This window comes from Gambusia affinis, linkage group LG20, assembly GCF_019740435.1.
Source record: "Gambusia affinis linkage group LG20, SWU_Gaff_1.0, whole genome shotgun sequence".
Taxonomy (NCBI): domain Eukaryota; kingdom Metazoa; phylum Chordata; class Actinopteri; order Cyprinodontiformes; family Poeciliidae; genus Gambusia; species Gambusia affinis.
In genome coordinates, this window is record NC_057887.1 from 17,487,772 (window position 1) to 17,507,343 (window position 19,572).

The 19,572-nt window shown below is 36.3% G+C and overlaps 1 protein-coding gene across 7 annotated transcripts in view; it reads left to right on the forward strand.

Moving 5' to 3' along the window:
* The window catches only part of vti1a (vesicle transport through interaction with t-SNAREs 1A), a 132,112-nt gene that overhangs the window by 13,132 nt on the left and 99,408 nt on the right, over nt 1-19,572 (forward strand). For 5 of the 7 annotated variants that reach the window (XR_006369211.1, XR_006369210.1, XM_044101571.1 and 2 more), the window contains one exon: nt 14,362-14,439. Coding sequence is in view for 5 of the 7 variants with exons in the window: in XM_044101571.1 (XP_043957506.1) it covers nt 14,362-14,439 (78 nt within the window). In the remaining 2 variants the exon portion in view is untranslated. Of the gene's footprint in view, nt 1-14,361; nt 14,440-19,485; nt 19,507-19,572 lie in introns of all 7 variants that reach the window. The other 2 variants (XM_044101570.1, XM_044101572.1) reach the window with 1 other exon arrangement.

Below are 19,572 nucleotides of genomic sequence, written 5' to 3' on the forward strand. Positions count from 1 at the left end.
TAAAATTTCACATATTCCTTAAGAAATGTATTTATCTTTTTATATTCAATAGTAGAAGGGTCTAAATGTAAGAGGCATTATGTTGAAGAATCCTTGACTTAAATAAGGTTAATTAGAAGCCTTTAAATATAATCCCAGATAAGTTTTATTATTGAGTACCTCATAGTTCTCTCTCTTTTAGTGTCTCTTATGGTCAAGGCAGTTATATTGATGGGAGGAGAGCCATTGTGCGATGCTTTTGTTGCAGGGCTAATTTACTTGGATAGAAATGCTGATGCTGATTCGTCATAAGATGCTGAATATTATTTCATCAAGGACCCCCAAAAAGATGCCATTCATCACTGCGCTTCAATGATTTCTTTTGAAACACACACTCCATCCTCACCAAGCCTTTTTTGTGAGCTTGGTAAATATGTTGTCACAGCGCACAAAGCCCGTTATTCCACGATCTGGAAAAGTGATACGGTCACATTTTTTTGTATTCATCTGAAATACAGTACTTGAAGAAACGTGTTGATTCTGAAAAGGTTTGAAACGATGATGGAATGATTCTTTTACGTCTCCCGCTCATTTCTGGCTTCATTTATTCCATTATAGATCACGAAATTAAATCACGGACCCCGCTGTCGCAGGGATACAACTATCCCTTCCTAATTTCCAGTTGTCTGCTGGGTATTGTTTGGAGCTTCAGTCATGGTCAAGGGGGATGTCTGGACTGCCTCATCCTTTAATAAAAACGGTTTAGATGGAATGCTTCTTCGTGTCTGCCCAGGGAGATAATTAATGCATTTCCAAAGAGTCGACCAACCTTGAAATATTGAACAGTTTATTTTCCAGGTACACAGAGTTGGACATAATGGGGAAAAATATGGTCTAAGAAATGTTTCCCCTCTGTGTATCCCTTTCACAAGTGACCTTAAAAAGAAAACTTAAACCGCTGGAGTGTTTTTTAACTTTTATAACACATATTTAAATCTTTCAAAATGAAAAACATGTTTCAGTTTTAATAAAAAATTAATTTAAAAAAATGCAAATACACTAAGAAATGAAAGATCAGATTAAACGTACCAACTTTGAGCATAAATCTGGCCAAAACATTTTTTGTGTGTGAATCAAGATGTACTTTGGTGTCCTGTTTTATTGGTTGAAAGTGTCATAATGTTAGTGTTTACTACTCACTAAGCTGTTCAGTTTTAGTACTACATTTACTCATTTAACAATTGTTTAGTTGTATTATTTAAATCTGTTGCGTATTAAGTCCGATTTTATTGCTAAGCTTAAAAACAAAAAAAAATAAGCATGTTGAGAATTACCTTTTTATATTGAGTTAGTTTTTATAACTAAGCCACAATATTTCAAGGTTGCAGCAACCATTTAAGTTCCATTAATGCTTGACATGTTTGTTATGATAAACAACTTTGATGAAGAAAATAGTTTGCAAAGTCATTTATCAAAAAGTTTTGTATTAAGTTTCTTTGCCCTTTAAAAAGTTTTTTCTTCCCAAATGCTGATAATTATGTTGCAGTATTTTTGATAGATTTGTTTTGAGGGAGGGTTGGACAAGTTTAATTCTTTCGTTAACCATGCTTCAAGAAATTATGTATTGGGATTGTTGTAATCCACCTTGAAGGGTTTATGTTTTTATGCCCCTTGTCCTCATTATTATGACTCTTGCAAGAGACAACATGACAGACCAACATGAGTTGGTTGTTCGACACTTTTTAAATCGCCTTAGGTTGGCTTACTTGTTCTTACCAGAGACAGAAGTGAAGACAGATTGACTCTTTGAATGTTTTTTCTTGTTTTGTTTTTTTGGCTTAATAATCCATCAACGCTAAAGTCTAATCACTCATAACAAGTTATAAAAGGGACTCCCTTAAATTGTCTGGGATTTTCTTCTTCCATTTACTCTGCACTGAGTGCAGATTTAAGATGTAAGCAAGCGGATCTTCCTTTCTACTTAAGAATATCACGGCTTTCATTTGGAGGTTGCTGTGAACTGTGCATCTTCCTCAAGCTATTTATCAATTTGGAGACTCGGAGGCTTTTCCATGTCCTCTCAATGGACACCATGATTGGCTTCATTCATGGATTTAGTTCTTGTCACTCAAGTTGGTTGAAGCAGTTTGGTACAAAGCTTAAAAGGATGTATTCATATGTAATTTGGAATGTGTTAGGTAAATAAAAACACCAGCATCCTTAAAATAGAGTTTGTGCAAGGGTTAAAGAAATTTGTAAATCTTTTTTCTAAGACATATTTTGACTAACTACAAAGTGATTTTTCGTCATTAATGAGTAATTAGATAAATACACTGTAATTTGAGTAATTATATTATTATTAATGGAGTCTTTTAAGCTACAAACTAGGGATGCACCAATTCTGACCAATTTTTGATTTTACTTTTTTTTTGTTATGTAAAGAATACAATACATATAAGACAGCAAATTTGCAAGTTCTTATGAGAGCAAGTTGGTAATTTAAACACATTCATGAAATTATTTTTAAAATCAAATTCATCGACATATGGGCTGCTGGGCTCTGCTCAGAGCTGAGTAATGGAAATTTGTTCTCATTTTGATTTCTGCCAGATTGATCAGTGCATCTCTATCAATGAATCTTTATATTTTGAGTACTTTTTATAAACAACTTGGGAAACGCAAAGTGTTTTACTAGGAATGAACAAGAGACAATGAACAACACAGAAATACCATCAAAACAAACTAATAAGGATGGGGGTATTAACCCAAATGCACAACATTGTTTAAAAAAGAGGGGACATTGGTTTGAACTTACTAAGGAAGGGCAACCTTGTTTATAAAACAAACATGAAGACTACTAAAATGCTAAATTCAAACAATTTGTTTAAAAGTTCATCAATTATTGATAAAACAAGTAGATATAGTGATTATAGTCAAACCAAAACTGCAGTAGAACTACAGTTATAATTAACTTTACATAAAATCAAAATATTAAACAAAATATTTATTGCAAACAGTTTGCTATTGGAAGACAAAAAGATGCAGTTTAAGTTGACTTTAAACATATCAACACCCTGTGCTGTCTTCAGGTGAAGGCAGAAGATGACGATGATCCATCGCCTAAATCATAATCAATGAGGGATGGATAAGCAAATGGCTTCTGCTATCATAATTCACTTTAAATTAAGATTTGATCTAGAATAATTGATAATTTTTTATGTTACTGTCATGAAGAATTGTACATACAGATACAGAATGGAAATAGTTATGTTTGCCTTATTAGATCTGTAGTAAACATAAACCTTATGCCTATATGCAGATTTTTTATATATTGGCTAATAAATAAGCATTAGGAAAGCACTAGAAAAAGTCTTGGTATTTCTAGTGATAAATTCTATTTTTTGTTCAGAGTTGCCTCACAGAAATCACATAGCCTCACATTTGTAGTGAGATCTCCACACTCCTTCCTCCTGTTCATCTCTCTTATGGTAACTTTTGTCTGTAAGGAGGGGGATATCTGCATTTTGCCCGAAGCACCGGATTTGTTTGTCAGTGTGCAAATTCGGCCGTTATCCGACCAGCCGATCGTTTCCTCTCTGCGCTTATCTCTCCTGGCCCCTCCAAAGTCACCGCACTTCTACACACAGTGACAGCGATCAGTATAGCTTTCAGACGCTTGTCTGGCTCAGTCTTAAGCGGGAAGTGAAGGCCCTCCCAGGTCCCCTCACTGTCCTCGGGGCTTGTGTGATTGAGTGACTGGTGAGAGTGGGGGGCTAAAGATAATAAGGGGGGGATATAAAGACATGGGGAGATGATATGATAACGTCCCCTCCTCCCTCACTCCTTTCCACCTCCCCTTCACTTTTTCTTTCTGTTCTCCTCTCTGTCCTACTCCCCATTTTTATGCAGCGAGCCCATCCCATGCACCAGTGTAAACCAGAAGTGACATGTGACACCCACTCCCCAGTGATGTGCTGACAAGCAGGTACTAGAATAGGTGACAATGTTTTCTTTTTTTGCCAGACTGGCTTAAGTATGCTGAGGGGGATTCATGAAGTATTTATGAAATATATTATGAATCATTGGCTCTGTGTTTTCCGTCTGTATTTTAGGCAGTGGCATTTGATTTTTAATAAGTAAGCCTCAGAGAAGGAAACACGGTGAATAGATGAGGAACTCTTTTTGCATCCTGTGTTTACTGGTGTTTTCTAATAGTTATATTTCCATGTTTATACGTTTTAATCCCAGCTCACAACCCTGACACACACACAATTAAACCTAAGTTTCTTCCTGTGATCGTAAGTGTTTCTAATGAGGGAGCATGCCAAAAAGAAAGGGGGATGTACTTTTGCTCTCTGCAACCAACAATTTTGCCTTTTTTCTGGTGTTTTTGAAGCCTGCAGTGGTATCTAGCTGTGGCCTTGATCAGAATTACATTGTGGAAGATGAATTAAGTGCTTTTTCTTTTTTTTTTTCAATTATCCCAGAGGTTGGCAAACATTAGAGCATCAGCTTAGTCCTGCAGTGAGACTAAAGTCTTTAGTTTTGTTCCTCTGTTTGTTCTCCTGTTTGCTTCATTTTTTTCTGTGTGTATTCCGAAAGCACATAAAACGAGAGAAAATTTAATAGCTTATTAGGTAAATAGTTTTAAGCTAGGCATTGGTCATATGAGATGCTCGAGTAAAAATACCATGATTTCATGGGATTTACACAAAATGTAAAATAATAACATGATCTGATTAGTTTTATTCAAAATAAAATAGATGTTGCTCAGTTGACATTATGCTGATCATTGGCAGGTGTCGTTAAACATATGTATAAATTATTGGAGTAGTTTTTTCCCTATTGTTATTTGTAACAATGAACAGTGAATCAGTGATGTTTTATTAAAACAAACAAACAACCAAACAAACAAAAAAACTAATTCCTTATTAGCCAGGATTGCTAGCCTGCAGTCTGCTGCTTTACAGACAAACCCCTTGTAGCCTGGCTGCTGTAATTTTTAAACTATCATCTTAATAAGAGTGATATAAGCCATTCCTATAATTCCTACACTATGTATTTTTTATTTTTTTTATTTTTTTGGTATCAGAAATATTTACAAAAAGTCACATTTGTCATTGTTGTAATTGAGGAAAAAAATAAAGTAATTTTAATTCAGTCATCCTCAGTGCACAGCAGTAAGTTGTGGAGGACATCTTATTTATTTTATTTATTTTGAACATGATAGAAGTATAAATCACACACATGAACAAGGAATGCAAAGGACACATATTTCTGTACTACAATAATCTTAACATGCTCGAAAAGAATTAGGTAACTTATGAACTCCTACTCCATAAACTCATGTAATATTTTCAGGCCCTCATTATTAAATAAAAAAATATAATAAACATATTTTGAACATATGTTTAACATATTTTGAGTGACCAGTTATGAAACTCTGGTCACTCCGACACACTATGGCACGTCAAACGAACTTTAAACCATACAAATAGTTGAATGGAAAGTCTTAGCAGTTTGGACTCCACTAATTGACTGACTGGATTATCAGTACTATCAGTATAAAGGGGAAAAGAAATCTAATTTTTCAAGAGCTGATCACCAATCCATAGAAAGAAGTGAGAGAGGGGCAGCACTATGTTACTCCATGTTGCTTCCACTATTTCTTCTGCCATTTTATTAAAAGAATTTAAAATTGCCTGAAACTTATGGACAGTTTTTGTTGTATTTTATGCTGTAGTGTTTCCACTTTTACATGTCTACCTCAGTTAATTCCCCTTGGAAACATTTATTCTACATTCTTCCTCTTATATACTTAAAAAAAATTAAATATTCCACAATTGAGATTGTTTATTCCAACCCATTTGATTCCTTGTGCTTGTCCTTAAATTTGACCCTTTTAAGTTGTCTTCACTTCTCCACCGTAAGCATTAGTTGGCCATTTCTCCTAATTTCCGAACTGCTGGTGCATTCCAGCGCAGAACCTGCAGACACCCTGGAAACTGTGAAGTGCATTGGGAAGTTCAGCAGGGCACATGTTGGAAAGGCTTGGAAAAGAGGCCTAACTGGCCTCATCAGCATTTCAATGTGTTCCGCATAGTGAAATGACAAAGTATACATAAATATATAGAGATAATGATCTGGCTAAGTCTCTATGTGTGCTGCTGCATTCTTATGCTAATGGTGAAGCAATTCAGCACCAACAATGGACACATTACAATAAAAGGCAAAGCACTAAAGGAGATGGCCTTCTGTGTGTGTGTCCGCTGATGGACGCGCATGTGCACACGCTCAGCAGGCCCAACTCCTTTCCCTTTGTGTCTAGTTTCTTCTTTTTTTTTATTACATTTTTCAATTTTAGATAACAGTCCAAGAATAGACATCAAACAGAAATGAATCATAAATCGAGGTCAGGACTGAGTCTCTTTCCAAAGCAGAGGAAGGGTTAAAAGTGAAGGAATCTTTAAAAAAGATAGGAAGACTGATAGGTGAGGAGTTCTTCTCAGCAAAGGGATCAGTGAACCATATGTAGGTGCCCACAGGCTAATGGGCCGGTTGGTCCCTGGCTTGCCAGGTATCCAGCAAGCACACAAACACATTCATACACACGCTCTCTTTTTCCCTCCTTGTCATCCTCCAGTACCCACCTCTCCCACCCCTCCTGTGAAAATACCTCCTCCACTTTTCCTCTAATCTCACCTTTTTCTCTGGTGCTGACCCGGGGAGGCCGGCTTTATTCCCCACTGCACGCCAGAAGCCAGCGTTGTGATCGGAGCCCGGGCCCCTGCGCTGGTTCTCCTCTCCTCTCCTCTTTTCTTGCCCTGGCTACCCACCTCCCCGACGGCTCTACTCTATTGATTTACTCCTCCAACCAACGCTGTCTGTCTCTGTTTTGCACCACCAGCACCCAGGTCCCTCATCTTTAGAACCTTCACTCTTTCTTTATTTTTCTATCTTTTCATACTTTCTTCCTGTCCCATCCTGCTCAACTTTGCTCTTGGTAAGACAAAACCCGGACAGGATGAGAGAAGACGACAAATAAGAGTGATGGAAAGATAGTCTGGGAGGGAAAATGGGGCCTTTGATTTTTTCTTATTAAAAGCACTTTTATATTTTAATATTGGGTTTAATCGCAGTCTTGTGCCTTAAAGAAATAACCATCAGCCTTCAAAAAGTATACAGTTCCTTCTCCATCAAAGTCCTGCTTGATATTGCTCTTTTGTTTGGAGTTCCCTTGCAACCCCTGCCTGTGCACTATCCTGGCCTCTTTCTTTATGGTAACTGTTTTTAAGCTTATATTGACTGATATTACTGATCAGTCATTTCTACTTTGCAGTAGAAATTACTTTTTAGGGAAATGCACAACTGGTATCACAGAGAAATGAGAATAAAAAGCCTCCATCAGAATAGTATTCTTCTACCGTCAAACTCTCTTCCAAGAGTTAAAATCCTGTATCAATGTGGTTTAATTTAGAAAATGTACAGATTTTATAAAAACATGTCTGGCTTTTATTTGTATTTTAAGTATTAGAAGAAAAATGGAAAACGGTTACCAAAAAAGCTTGCGTGTCTTTGAATTGCAGTTAAAATGCATATGTTGATTAAAGTAATGTAACTATTTCTAATTTATTTGGACAGTACCAATTCATAAAGGAAAATAAAAGAATAAAGGTAAAGAAAAATGCATTATAAACAATACATGTCTTGTATGACTACTCATAATAGTTAAGACAGAGTTAAAATAACCCAGAGAAAATAAAAACATACATTTTCTGTGTGCTGTTTTGACAGGGAACCCTTTTTTGGGGGGAATGTTTTCAGATGGCAGCAGTTTGAATTTGTGTTTAACTTTTGTAAGCATAAAAATTTCTGTCTGAGGTAATGACGACAAAATTGAATTTTGTAATTTTTCCATTAAGCTTCAGGAAAATTTAACCCATCCTTAGTGGATATTTTTCAACTCCTGTTTTGAGGTCACAGAAATATAACATATATATGTCTGTCATCAGTATACATATGGGAGCATGTAAATGTTGGGCTCAGATTGCATACTTGAGGAATCCCTTATAGAATTTTTGATTAGATTTATAAATGGCACAATGATAAAAGAACATTCAAATTGTGACTAATAGATGTAGATAATGCATGAAAGCAGTAAACTAACATAAAAGATGAACATTTCATAAAATGGTAGCATACATCAGGTTAAAACATGGGATATTTTTCACTACAGTGCTTTTTTGCATATTTTTAGATGAAGATAAATGTCAAAATTCAAATACTACTAATAGCTACTGGGCTTTACAAACATGATAAACTAGAGTTTATTATTCATCACATGCTCAGTTTGTCATCTAAACAATGTCATGTTTAGATGACAGCAGCTCCTGAACAGATATCCTTCTTATTCACACAAATACTGTATAAAAGCTACCAATAAATTAGGCAATGTTGGTTCTATATTTTGCAAGTGAGATGACAATACAGAGATATAATAACTTGAATTGTAGACTCTATAGCCACCCGATCCTCGGTTACCAGCTCATATTGCTCAGTTTGATTTATCGCGTTGTCATTGCTGATCTTTCGCCTTTAATGTTTTCGACATTCACCTCTTGAAGCCTCCTCAAGGTATTTCGTGGAAGTAAAACACAATGCAGTGTGTACAGAAGCCACCAGAGCACCAACCTGTGAGCTAATGAGAGGCCCCATGCTGTTATCTGAGGCTCAGGCTTCTCTGCAACTGCTGCCTTTTCTTTTAGGGGAGAGAACACACACGCGGGGTACGTCGCTCACATATGTTGCATGGATACGTCCTTTAAAGGAGGGTTTCTTTAGGATGCAAAGGTCTCATAAAAGTCTCAGTTATACAAACGGTCGCCCTCGTGCGCACACATGGACTCGCACACAGCGCACAGCAGACATAATTGAAGGATCCAGCGGCACCAAAGACCACAGTAAAGCAAAGGCTCAAATGACACCCTCCTGTGGCAGTCTCAATTGTAGCTGCTCCTCTTTGTCTCTTAATATATCAAATGCCTTCAAAAAGGAAACTTAATTGAACAACCTCTCAAAATTTGTTACTAGTAAGGGGGAGCAAAAATGCAACCCAACAATTTTTTCTGGAGGTTTTTTAAAAAAACGTTTTATTTCCTTTGAGTGTGCATGTTTTCCTTTGTGCTGTGTGTGCATGTGCACGCATTAAACACCTACCGTGCAAAGATGCATTATTTAAGATGCTGTTGTGATACTTGCGCCTGCTTAAAGGTCTCTGCTTCCTTTAAACGCCATGCCGCCTCAGTCAACCTCTGCCCCCACATGTGGGGAAACTAGAGTGGGACCTGCTGGCAGCGATCCATATATAAGCTGGGAAAATCACAGCTGGGGAGGACAAGAAGTAATATAGATAACCTTTCAGTTAAGCATACAAGTAGCCATTTTTCCCAGCATTAATTATTTTTTTTTCCCATCACATAAAGTTTTAGACATTTATTTTGTGGAGTTTTATGATAAGAAAGCATGTTAGATTCTTAGGCATCCATTTGTGATTCCTGCTCACTTAGAGTTTAACACTTTGCTTTTGATCTGTTTGCCATTTCTTACAGAAAAGTGTAGCAGGAAAAAAATAAAAATAAATAAAAGGCCAGTTTGCAATCACATGGAGCCGGACATGAGAGTTATTAAATCTAACTCACCCAGTCGCTCTCCTACTGCTGAAAAAGCCTGTTACAGAACACAGCATTCTAAATTTTCTATAGTTAATTATTCTTCATGCTATGCCACCAGCCGTGTGTGCAGGGTGGAAAGGAAAAGCTCGGGAAAGTAGAGGAAATAAGCATCTGTGGAAGATCTTCAGGGCCCCTCATTACACTCTGCCCCTGGGTTTTTTTACGCCTTTTATTTCCCATCTAATGAACTGTTTACATTTTTTTATTCCTGCTTTCTAGGTGCCACAATTATTCGACTTGTCCTTGTGTCATTCGTCTCATGAGGCTGGGACCAAGGAGGAGAGTTAGAGGTCATTGAATTAAGATTATTTTGATTTTATTTTAATTGTTGGATTTCTTTTAAATTTGTTGAGGTATTGGTTCCTTTATTGTTTATAGAGGCACTTCACAAATCTTTCCATTAAAAGAATCATGATATATATATAAGCCAATAGACTATAAAGGATTTTTTTCAGACAGGAAATATCTGTGTATTTGTTATAATTAGATTAAGATCATTCTCTTCTTAGAGGATTATGCTGAACTGATTAGCATATCTGATATAAATTGTTCCTTGTGCATATGTAATTGCATTTTGACGGGCGTAGAAGATTGCTTTTTCTTTTCTTTCTTTCTTTTTTTGTCAGCCATCATGTCAACAGAGGTAAAACGTGTGTTTTTGACAGGACACCGGCACCTCCGTCGCCGCATTTGACAGGATGTGTAGAGATTTTTTAAAGGCGGGCCACTTTGCATAAAGTTAAGATGTACCTTTGTACTTTCTTGTGTGCTTCCGGGAATAGAAGCAGTTTCTCACCCTGGATTAAAAAATGTGATAAAAGACAGACCTTTCAAAAGGATTAAAAAAAGCTTAGTTTTTTCCTTGTATGAGCAATAAGGTATCTTCTGAAAGCACTTCTTCTGTTTTAGATTGCAAAGCCTGATTAGTTGGTTTTCTCCTAATATGCAGAACTTTGCCTCAACATACTGTAAATAAAGAAGAGAAGGTTTTTACTATGCACAGATCTGATTCCTGACCTCGAAACTGAGCTTCTTGTCATTTAATTCAACACCAAGCTGATAATAAAAAATTGTTACCACATGAAGCAGTGTTGCACCTGCTTATATTTTACATCAAATGGAAAAGCAGCAATCGCTCAGGAATTTGTTGTTTTCCAGAGGGGGAATCCAAAAAAGCCGAGCGCATACTGTAGGTACGGGGGAAGTGGCGGCGGCGCTTTCATTTCCGTGACATTTTCCATTCTTCGTGCTCTCTTTGTTATCTGCTCTGTTCTCATTGCAGAAGCCCCTTCATGCATTCATCTGCAACAAACAGCTATTTAGAAATACAAAACAACACAGAAAAACCCTGCGTATGGTTTGAAGGCGACGCATGCCTCAGCATTCAAATCAATGCTTCTCCCGGGTTTCTTCGTCTCAATTACTGGAGAAGTCGTCTTTCCCCCTAAGTTGCACTGCAGCTCTTTAAGATGAAAACTTGACTTAAATGGAAAGTGTGGGTGTTTTGTTCACCCCCCCACCTTCCTTGCAAAAAAGCTGCATGTGTGTGCCTGATGTGTTAGTGTACTTGCTGCCTTAATCTCATTTTTCTTTTTACGCTACTACTTGCATCCTTAATTTCTTTTAAAGTTACTGCAAACAGACACACATTGACCTAATGGTAGATTTAACCTCTACCAGTAGGTGGGGCTGAAAAAAATGAGCAACACGGCAACAACAAGGAAATATTATTTATTTAAATATACAAAAATATCCATATCCCGTGAAATTTCCCCAAATTTTTTCACATTACAACCACAAAACATTTTAATTTTATAAATATTAATTTATAAAGATTTATAATATTAATTGTGAAGTGCAAAGGAACAGGCTAATGTGTGTTGAGATTTTTTTTTCTGCCAAAATCCACACAGTACAGCGGGTGTTTGTGGAAGCTCCCCGTTTACTCAGCTACTCCTAAATGAAATGTTTGTTTTGAGGCTTTCATAAGTGGAAAATATTTTTAAAGTCATTTATGGAATATTAACCTTTAGTTAAAAAAAACATAGTTTTACATTATTTAATATATATATATATATATATATATATATATATATATATATATATATATATATATATATATATATACATTTTCCAAGTGTTGCTTATTAAAAAGTATACAATAATTTATTCATATAATTGATTTACTACAGATATTTAGTGGTGGTTTTCAAGTACATATTGTGCAGAATTATTGCACTTTCAGAGTTTTGGTCTTTACAGTCTAATGCAAGTCAGGCTGTCTATTTAAATATTGAGCTACCTCAATGACAGTGATAGATGGCGCTGTCTTTTGGAAACTGTATCTGTTTAAAGTCTCACTTCCTTGATACTCTCTGAAGTAATTAGAAAATGTCTGAAGATAATTGGATGCACTGGATTTTATTTAGGTGTGCTGGATTAAAGAGAATAGAAAACCACACCACACTCTTAAGATTTTAATTTATATAAGAAAAAAAAAATTCCTCTCACTTGAGTTATACACTACTTTTGCGTTGGTTTATGACATAAAATCCCATTAAAATTAATCCAAGGTCGTGGTTTTCTTTTACAAAATACTATCACCTAATTTACTTGGAATGTGCAGACTTTCAGTTGCAAGACACTCTTAAAATTGGAAATAAAGCAGATCATTTTGGATAATTCGACTTGATTAAACAAATTAAAATGACTTCTAGGACCTAAGAGAGAATTACATTTCTGAAGATTTTTAAAGGAATAATATTTAACTGTCCCATGACAGAGAATTAAAGTGCAACATAACCAGGATTTATCAATTTATGGAGGAATCAGATCTTATGTGGCACATTTTGACAGTGATTCTGTCCTTATGTGTGCTCTTCAAGGGGCACGAGGGGGGTTAGTGGGTTGTGTTGTGTGTTCGAGTCTTTGCTGCCAATCTTTTTTTTTTTTTCCCTCCCACAGTAGGCGTTCAGCGGTTGGCTTTGCTCCCTGTGGTCGAGTGTTGTTTGGGTGCTCTCTTTATCTAATGGGTTTTTGTGGTCTGGGTCAATCAGGCCCCTCTGTCTCCTCAGTAATTACTCCTGAGAACTGTGGCTCTCGCCATCATGATAATAACAGCCAAATCACATCAGCCATGACTTTCCACTCAGTGCTTCAGATTATGAGGAGAGACAAAATAAAATAAGGAAAGAAATCGGTCGGCTCGATTGCGATGGGATTCCGAGTTATTTCAATCAACCGACTTGATATCATCTCTCTGGGTTTTTTTGTGTGTGCGTGTGTGTGTGTTTTTTATTTATTTTTTTTTTTTTAGAATAGTCTTTTTCAAGCTGCTTCTCCTGAGGAAGGTGGCGTGAATGTACCTAATACAATAGCTTCTTGAAACTTTCCTACTTTAGAAAGTGTGGGGTGAAAGAAAAAATACAGCCTTTCAGGAAAACAATGTCCCCAGCAGGTAATTGGGTGATCCTTCACTGAATTTCTTTATTTTGTTTTGAATATAAATAAACTGCCTGGACTTATTTTGAGTCATTTACAAGCTAAATAAATTATTAAATAAACAATATAAATAATTTGTGTGAAAGAAAAGCGATATTTTCATTCGCCTGCTAGTGTTTGCCTTTGATTTTTGCCCACCTTCTCTCAGCCCACCTAGAAAACCCTGTTAAGGCAGTGAGGGGGGGAGCGAAGGAAGGCTCAGTAAACACTTTCTCTGTCTGCTGCTGGTGTGTGTTTAGTTTAGAGGGCATGCCAAGAGGCTGTTTTTCCACGGGTCGGGCGTCTGTAAACAAGTAGTACAATGGCAGCCAACTCCAGCACAATCGGAGGTGGCATTCTCTTGAAGTCTGTGTGAAATGTGCGTCTGAGTGTTTTTCTTTTTTTGGGGGGTGGTGTTCTTTTTTTTTTTTCTTTTTTTTCTCCTTTTCTGTTATATATTTATTTATTTTTTTTGTGGGACATGGCATTCCTTTTTTATTGTAGCCTATCTGGAGACACACAGAGAGAGAGAGAGACAGAGAGAGAGAGACAGCGGGTTAGACTTTGTGTGTCCGTGCGCGAGGCAACCCTAAATCCGATGGGCCGCCAATGGGTGATGAATTATTCCCTGTCTAAGTCACAGCATTGGTGTTATCACAGAGGCTGCCACTGCACTGAGATGACAGCGGTGACAGCCCCCCCAGAAAAGATTTAGCTCTGACAAGTGATACTTCCTCATGGCCCTCTCCCCTGTCCCCCTGCTCCACAGCCTCTCCATGCACATGAGATGTTTCATTACTCAACTTGTATTTGTTTAAGTGGGCAAGGTGATGTTGGGAGCTTCTTTTAAGAACGCTGGCTGTAATAGATCACTTGCGATAGATGGATGCACGGGCATAAACACACACTGCAGCTTGTTGTCATTACTCGAAGCACTTACTTGCACACAAACATCCACAACTGGCATGTGTAGGATTGTTTGTCACCGAGTTCCATTAGGGGGCTCTCGTGCTTCAAGAATGCCTGTTACATTTTTTGCATCAACTGAACCACTAAACCATATTTCCCCTCTTGTTTTCTCTTTTTTGCTCCCCTTCTGTTACTTCCTCCTCCTCTTCTTCTTCTTCTTCTTTTTTTTTTGTCCTTTTTCCTCATCCTCCTCCTGCTGCAGAAAAGGTCACGTATTGCCTACAGTGATGAGGTGCGCAACGAGCTCCTGGGGGATGACGCCATCTCCTCGGAGAGCCAGGTAAGGTGCTAATCAGTTGGTGAAGGGGGGCACGAAACAACGCCGGTGTGGGTGGTTCGACTGCCCCCCAGGGTGATTAGGTGCCCTCCCCACTCCACCCTCCCCTTCCTCTCGCAGGGGCCATCGAGAGCTGAAACCGCCACTATTGTCACCAAGTCATGTGGAAGCAACACTGTTTAATGCAAAGCTGGCCGGCCAGTTAGGAGGATCAGGGCATGGGACCAGCGTCTGGCCCATGCCAGATTGGGACCAACACATGCACATCTTATAAAAAAGAAAGACATAATTGAACACATTTCAATCCAAAACCCCACTATCCCCAAACGTCCAACAGCTGTTCTCCAGCTGGGTGCCGACTTGGATTCATAAGAGATTCTCACGATGAAGACACAAAGACACACTCAAATGGACCTAGAAAATTGATTAATTTGACTTATTTCTATACTTTTTTTCTCTTTCTAAATTTTAATGTTCACAAGCTTGTATGATAGAAGTGATCAAAAATGTTAAGTGGTCACAAATATCACTAAAACAATTTTAACAATGCCTTTTGCATTTAAAAAAATGGAATGTCAATCTTAATTATTTTTCATAATTTTAAAGATTGCATTTATTATTTATAAATTTAATAAAAATTTGTTTCCTGTTTATTCAAACAGTGCAATATCAATACCATTTTTCTGCTAGATATATAGATATATATTTAAAAGGAGAATTTTTGAAAAATTGTTCATGATTTAGAAAAACAGGCAAAAAAACATTTATATAGCTTTTTTATGAATTAAAACTTTATGCAACTTTTGGATTATTTTGTGCATCTAATTTCCAAATTGTTCATTATTATAAATAACTTGAATAATTGTGGAAAAAATAATCTTAAGTATTCTTGTGCATTTTAACATTTTAGACAAGCTTACCTATTTCTCACGAGCACATCTGCTGCCACGTTCTCTGCAGCCACTCTCAATCTATGACCAGCCATCTTTTGACTAATTATATTTTCTGTTTGGACACGGCTGTCAGGCCAAACGGGTTACTGCGTCTCAAGGCGAGCATGGAGCTGTGCATGTTGACATTCAAATAAAAGCTCTGCACTTGCAAATTGGCAGGCTGAAAAGAAAAGGCGGAGGAATAGTCAAATGCACCTTCACATTTAGTTCCACAGTGCTTTACAGAAGCATGCAAAAGAGGGTAAAGGTAAATAAAGTTCTCAAGTATTTTTCTCCCCATCATTCTTTAAGTCATGACCCATTAACTGCACACTTTGGAGACATGTAACATGAACCGAGATTTCCTATTGATATGCTTATTTTCTGGCAATTCAGTGAAATGCAGACATCACCTCAACGTTGTAAATCGAGGTTCGAAGGAGATTTGCTGTCAAAAATGACAATTTTTACAAACTCCATGATGCAAATTATCTTTGCAAAAAAAGCAAAAAAAAATATTAATCTTGCTTACGGGTGTATTTCTATTTTACTGTAATCATAATTATTTTACCCAAATAATTGTAATTAAAATTAAAATACTTGTTCAAGTAATGTTACAATTTTTTTTTAAAGAAAAATAAATTCCTTATTATATATGTGCCTGATTGTTATCATTTAAAGCCCAAAACACACGTCATTCGCATTATAAATAATTCTGATTTCACACTGTTATAATTAATAATATATAATTCGGAATATCTATTATTTATTATTAAAGGATTTGATAATTAAAAATGAAATGACATTATGCATGGTGCTAATTTTACTCTACCAGGAATTTAAAAATTAGAAAATGTAGGACATATATTTTGCTATTTAAACCTTGTTTTGCAAGAAACATGCGATAAACATCTAAATATCTTTAAAGCTAGAATTATAAAACTAATGAACTGTAAACATTTTGAGATTTTTTTGAAAAATAGGCCAAATGTTTGATGTTCAGTCTATCTAAACACAGTTTCAGCAAGTTGTGAGTAACAAAAGGAAAATAAATCTACATGTTGGGATGTTATTTATAGCCCTATTTGGTTCATTTTTATTTATAAATTTGGGGAGATAACACTTGTCTTGGTCTTGCTGTGAGTGGAGTACTCAGAACTTGAGGGATTTTTTTATTTATTTTTTTTATCTAACGAGACAGCGTCGATAGGAAAGGGGAAAAGATGGTGGGGGCCTGGGCAAGTCGGTCAATTTAATTCCTGACGATCTGAAAGAGGTCAGGATCATTTCATATAGCCTTGGCAGAGCAGATCATTACCAGTCACAAATCTGTTGGTTACATGGCAAGGATTTATTGCTAAGTAAATAGGCAACCGTCATAAGTTCTAAAAATGGCGTGTTGGCCCTGCGATAATGGCTAAAGGACGATTTAATAGACTTCGGCATTTATTCGTTATCTGTATGCGGACAGAGACTGAATTGGCACTATCGCTCATTTTTTTAATAATATGGTAGGCTACCATTGCACTTTTTTCCCCCTGTTTCTTCTGCATGCAACACACACACAGGCACTCAGACATGCACACAAAGCAACAAATACACACACGAACACTAAACGGAATAGTTTCGATTTCAGTCACAGCAGAAGGCTTGGCCACAAGAGATTGTGCTGGTTTGAGCCGGCACGGACCAGATTTTACAGGCTACAAAGGAAGCAGATTACCACTTGTATCGAATTCCGTATTGGATAAAAAAAAATAAAAAAATCTTTTGTTTGAAAAAAAAAAAAAAATTGCTGATTATCATAACAGAAAAATTGCAGCAGTGCAATTTTGAATGCTGGCTGGAATCACAAAAACACAAGGAAAGGCGCTCATGCAGGAGTAATTATACCATTTACAATATTCTGTATTTACTGCTGTATATCTCTTAGCAACACAAACACGGTTGGCAGTACCAAAGAATGGATGCCAAAGAAAAACAGAGCAGAACAGCAAGAAGCAAGAATCGCAGCTCTACTATAGTTTTAACAAATCCTCCAGAAGGTCTTACAATCAGTCAGGCAGCACAAATAAGCCAGAACAAGTTTTGTTTGGTATCCATTGACTGATTGCAAAGCCGGGGTGAGAGATCGCAGGATCTGATGAGTTCGTTCGAGCCCCAAATAACCACATCCACAGTGTCGTTTTAAACTTTGGCCTCTTCAATAATACATTCTTAGCAGGGAGTTGTTGCTCGACTTAGAAAAGACACTCCAAAGTACGTCTTGTTTCTGCCAACATTTTCAAGGGTAAGAGCTCTTTGGGAAAAAAAAAAATAAAAAATCAGCAACCCACATTAACTCTTGTTTACTTCCTGCACTACATGTATTGACAATATTTATTTAGTTTTTCTACATGCACTGTATTTTTATTTTAAACAACAAAAAATCAATTTGTTGTTCCTTCTGAAATAAAAAAATTGATCAAACTGAAAATTTTAAATCAGTGTGTTTTTAAATAACATAAGTGACAGTATTTTGATTTTGTTGAGTAAAAAATTAAGAACAGGTTAGAATCAAGAAAAAAATAATTAAAGCAGTTTTAACACGACTTTAGGGTACATTTATTTTATTAGTACATGGATAATACAACATCTTCAGAAATCTTCAAAAACTATTAGTTGCATAAGTTTTATTTCGTTGTAATTTTTTCCCCCTCAAATTCACTAAAAGTCAAAGCCATACATACAGAACCCAACTAATATCCTTCAAAAAGGATATAATTAAGGAAAAAGGAAAGAAACCCCACAGTATTTGTAGTCATAAACGAGAATCTGAGATAATTCTGGTTGAATATCTGGCCCGTCTTTTTACAAGAACTCATTTTTAGTGGATTGCTTTTGTCAAGCCATTCCAGAAACGTAATGTTACCTTATTTTTTCCCTAACCAATTTAAATATTTATTGGGAATCATTGTCTTGTTGAACACAATTTGTTCACAAGTTTCCGTTTAATCTTAATTCTTTATTATTCTGTCCATATTAAGCAATGAATCAGTGCCTTTAGCAGCAAAACAATCCCTCAGCATAATATTCCACCACCATTCTTAACAACTACAATGTTATTAGATTTGATTTAACTTGACTCAGTTAAATCAGCCGAATCAGTGCAGGAGTAGAGCTTCATTTTGAGCAGTGACTCTGCTGTTATAGTCATTTTATAATTTGTGATCAAATTAAGCCTTAGATGTTTCTTGACTTGTTCTTTTGATGTCCTAAAAATGGATTTCATATATATTTCTCAAGGTAAATAAGCCTGTTTTGTCACTATTTTAATTTTAATTTAAAAACATGCCAGATAAGCAAAAGTTTTAGTTGTGATCTGATTCATTTTCTAGGACACAAGTTTCAAGAAAACTTTTATGTACTTATTGTAATTTTGCTATTTTCCATCATCCAAAATAGATGGCTGGGCAAGGATTAATTTTTCATCATCTGCTGCTGTTCCAATGATGAGCTGTAGTTTACTTGTGTACAATGGTAGCCTCACGTGACTCTCCATATGTGTTTTGAACAGCATGTGCCTTTACTGAAACTGGATAAGCAACATTAAATATTGAGGACATATCAACACCAATAAAAAGAATTTCAAGTACATTTCTTTAACTCTGCTCCAAAGGGGCACACATTCTTTTTATCCATTTTTTTTAAATAAACAAATCATCAAAATGACAGATATGAGATATTTCAACAACATTTAAATACACTGTAAAGACAATATTTAACTTTCTTTATCTTTTCTATTTCCATATCAACTTCTGCAATGTGACTTCCTTTGTAACATAGCTGATAGTTTAACTTGAGCAATCCAGTCTCCTACTTGTTTAATGTGACAGCAGCAGGACTTGATCTCTGTTTGTTCACTGGATTCTTCCTGAACAGTGCATTTAGATTCGTTTAATGCATTTCTCTTGTGCTTTACCAATATTAAACATTTAAAAGGATGTACCATCAAACTTATTTCTTCATTCTAACCTTGAACGTGGTGGTCTTCCTGCCATGTTTCTGCCTAGTTTTTTATCTGTCCTTCACTTGCTCCATCTTTCTTTCTTCTTTCATTTTTGCTCTCCTGATGCAGTTGATAAAGTTACGTGAAGAGGTAAGTGCTTCTCTAAAAACCTCATTTTCCTACTGAAAATTTCATTTGCAGTAAATTATATTCTGC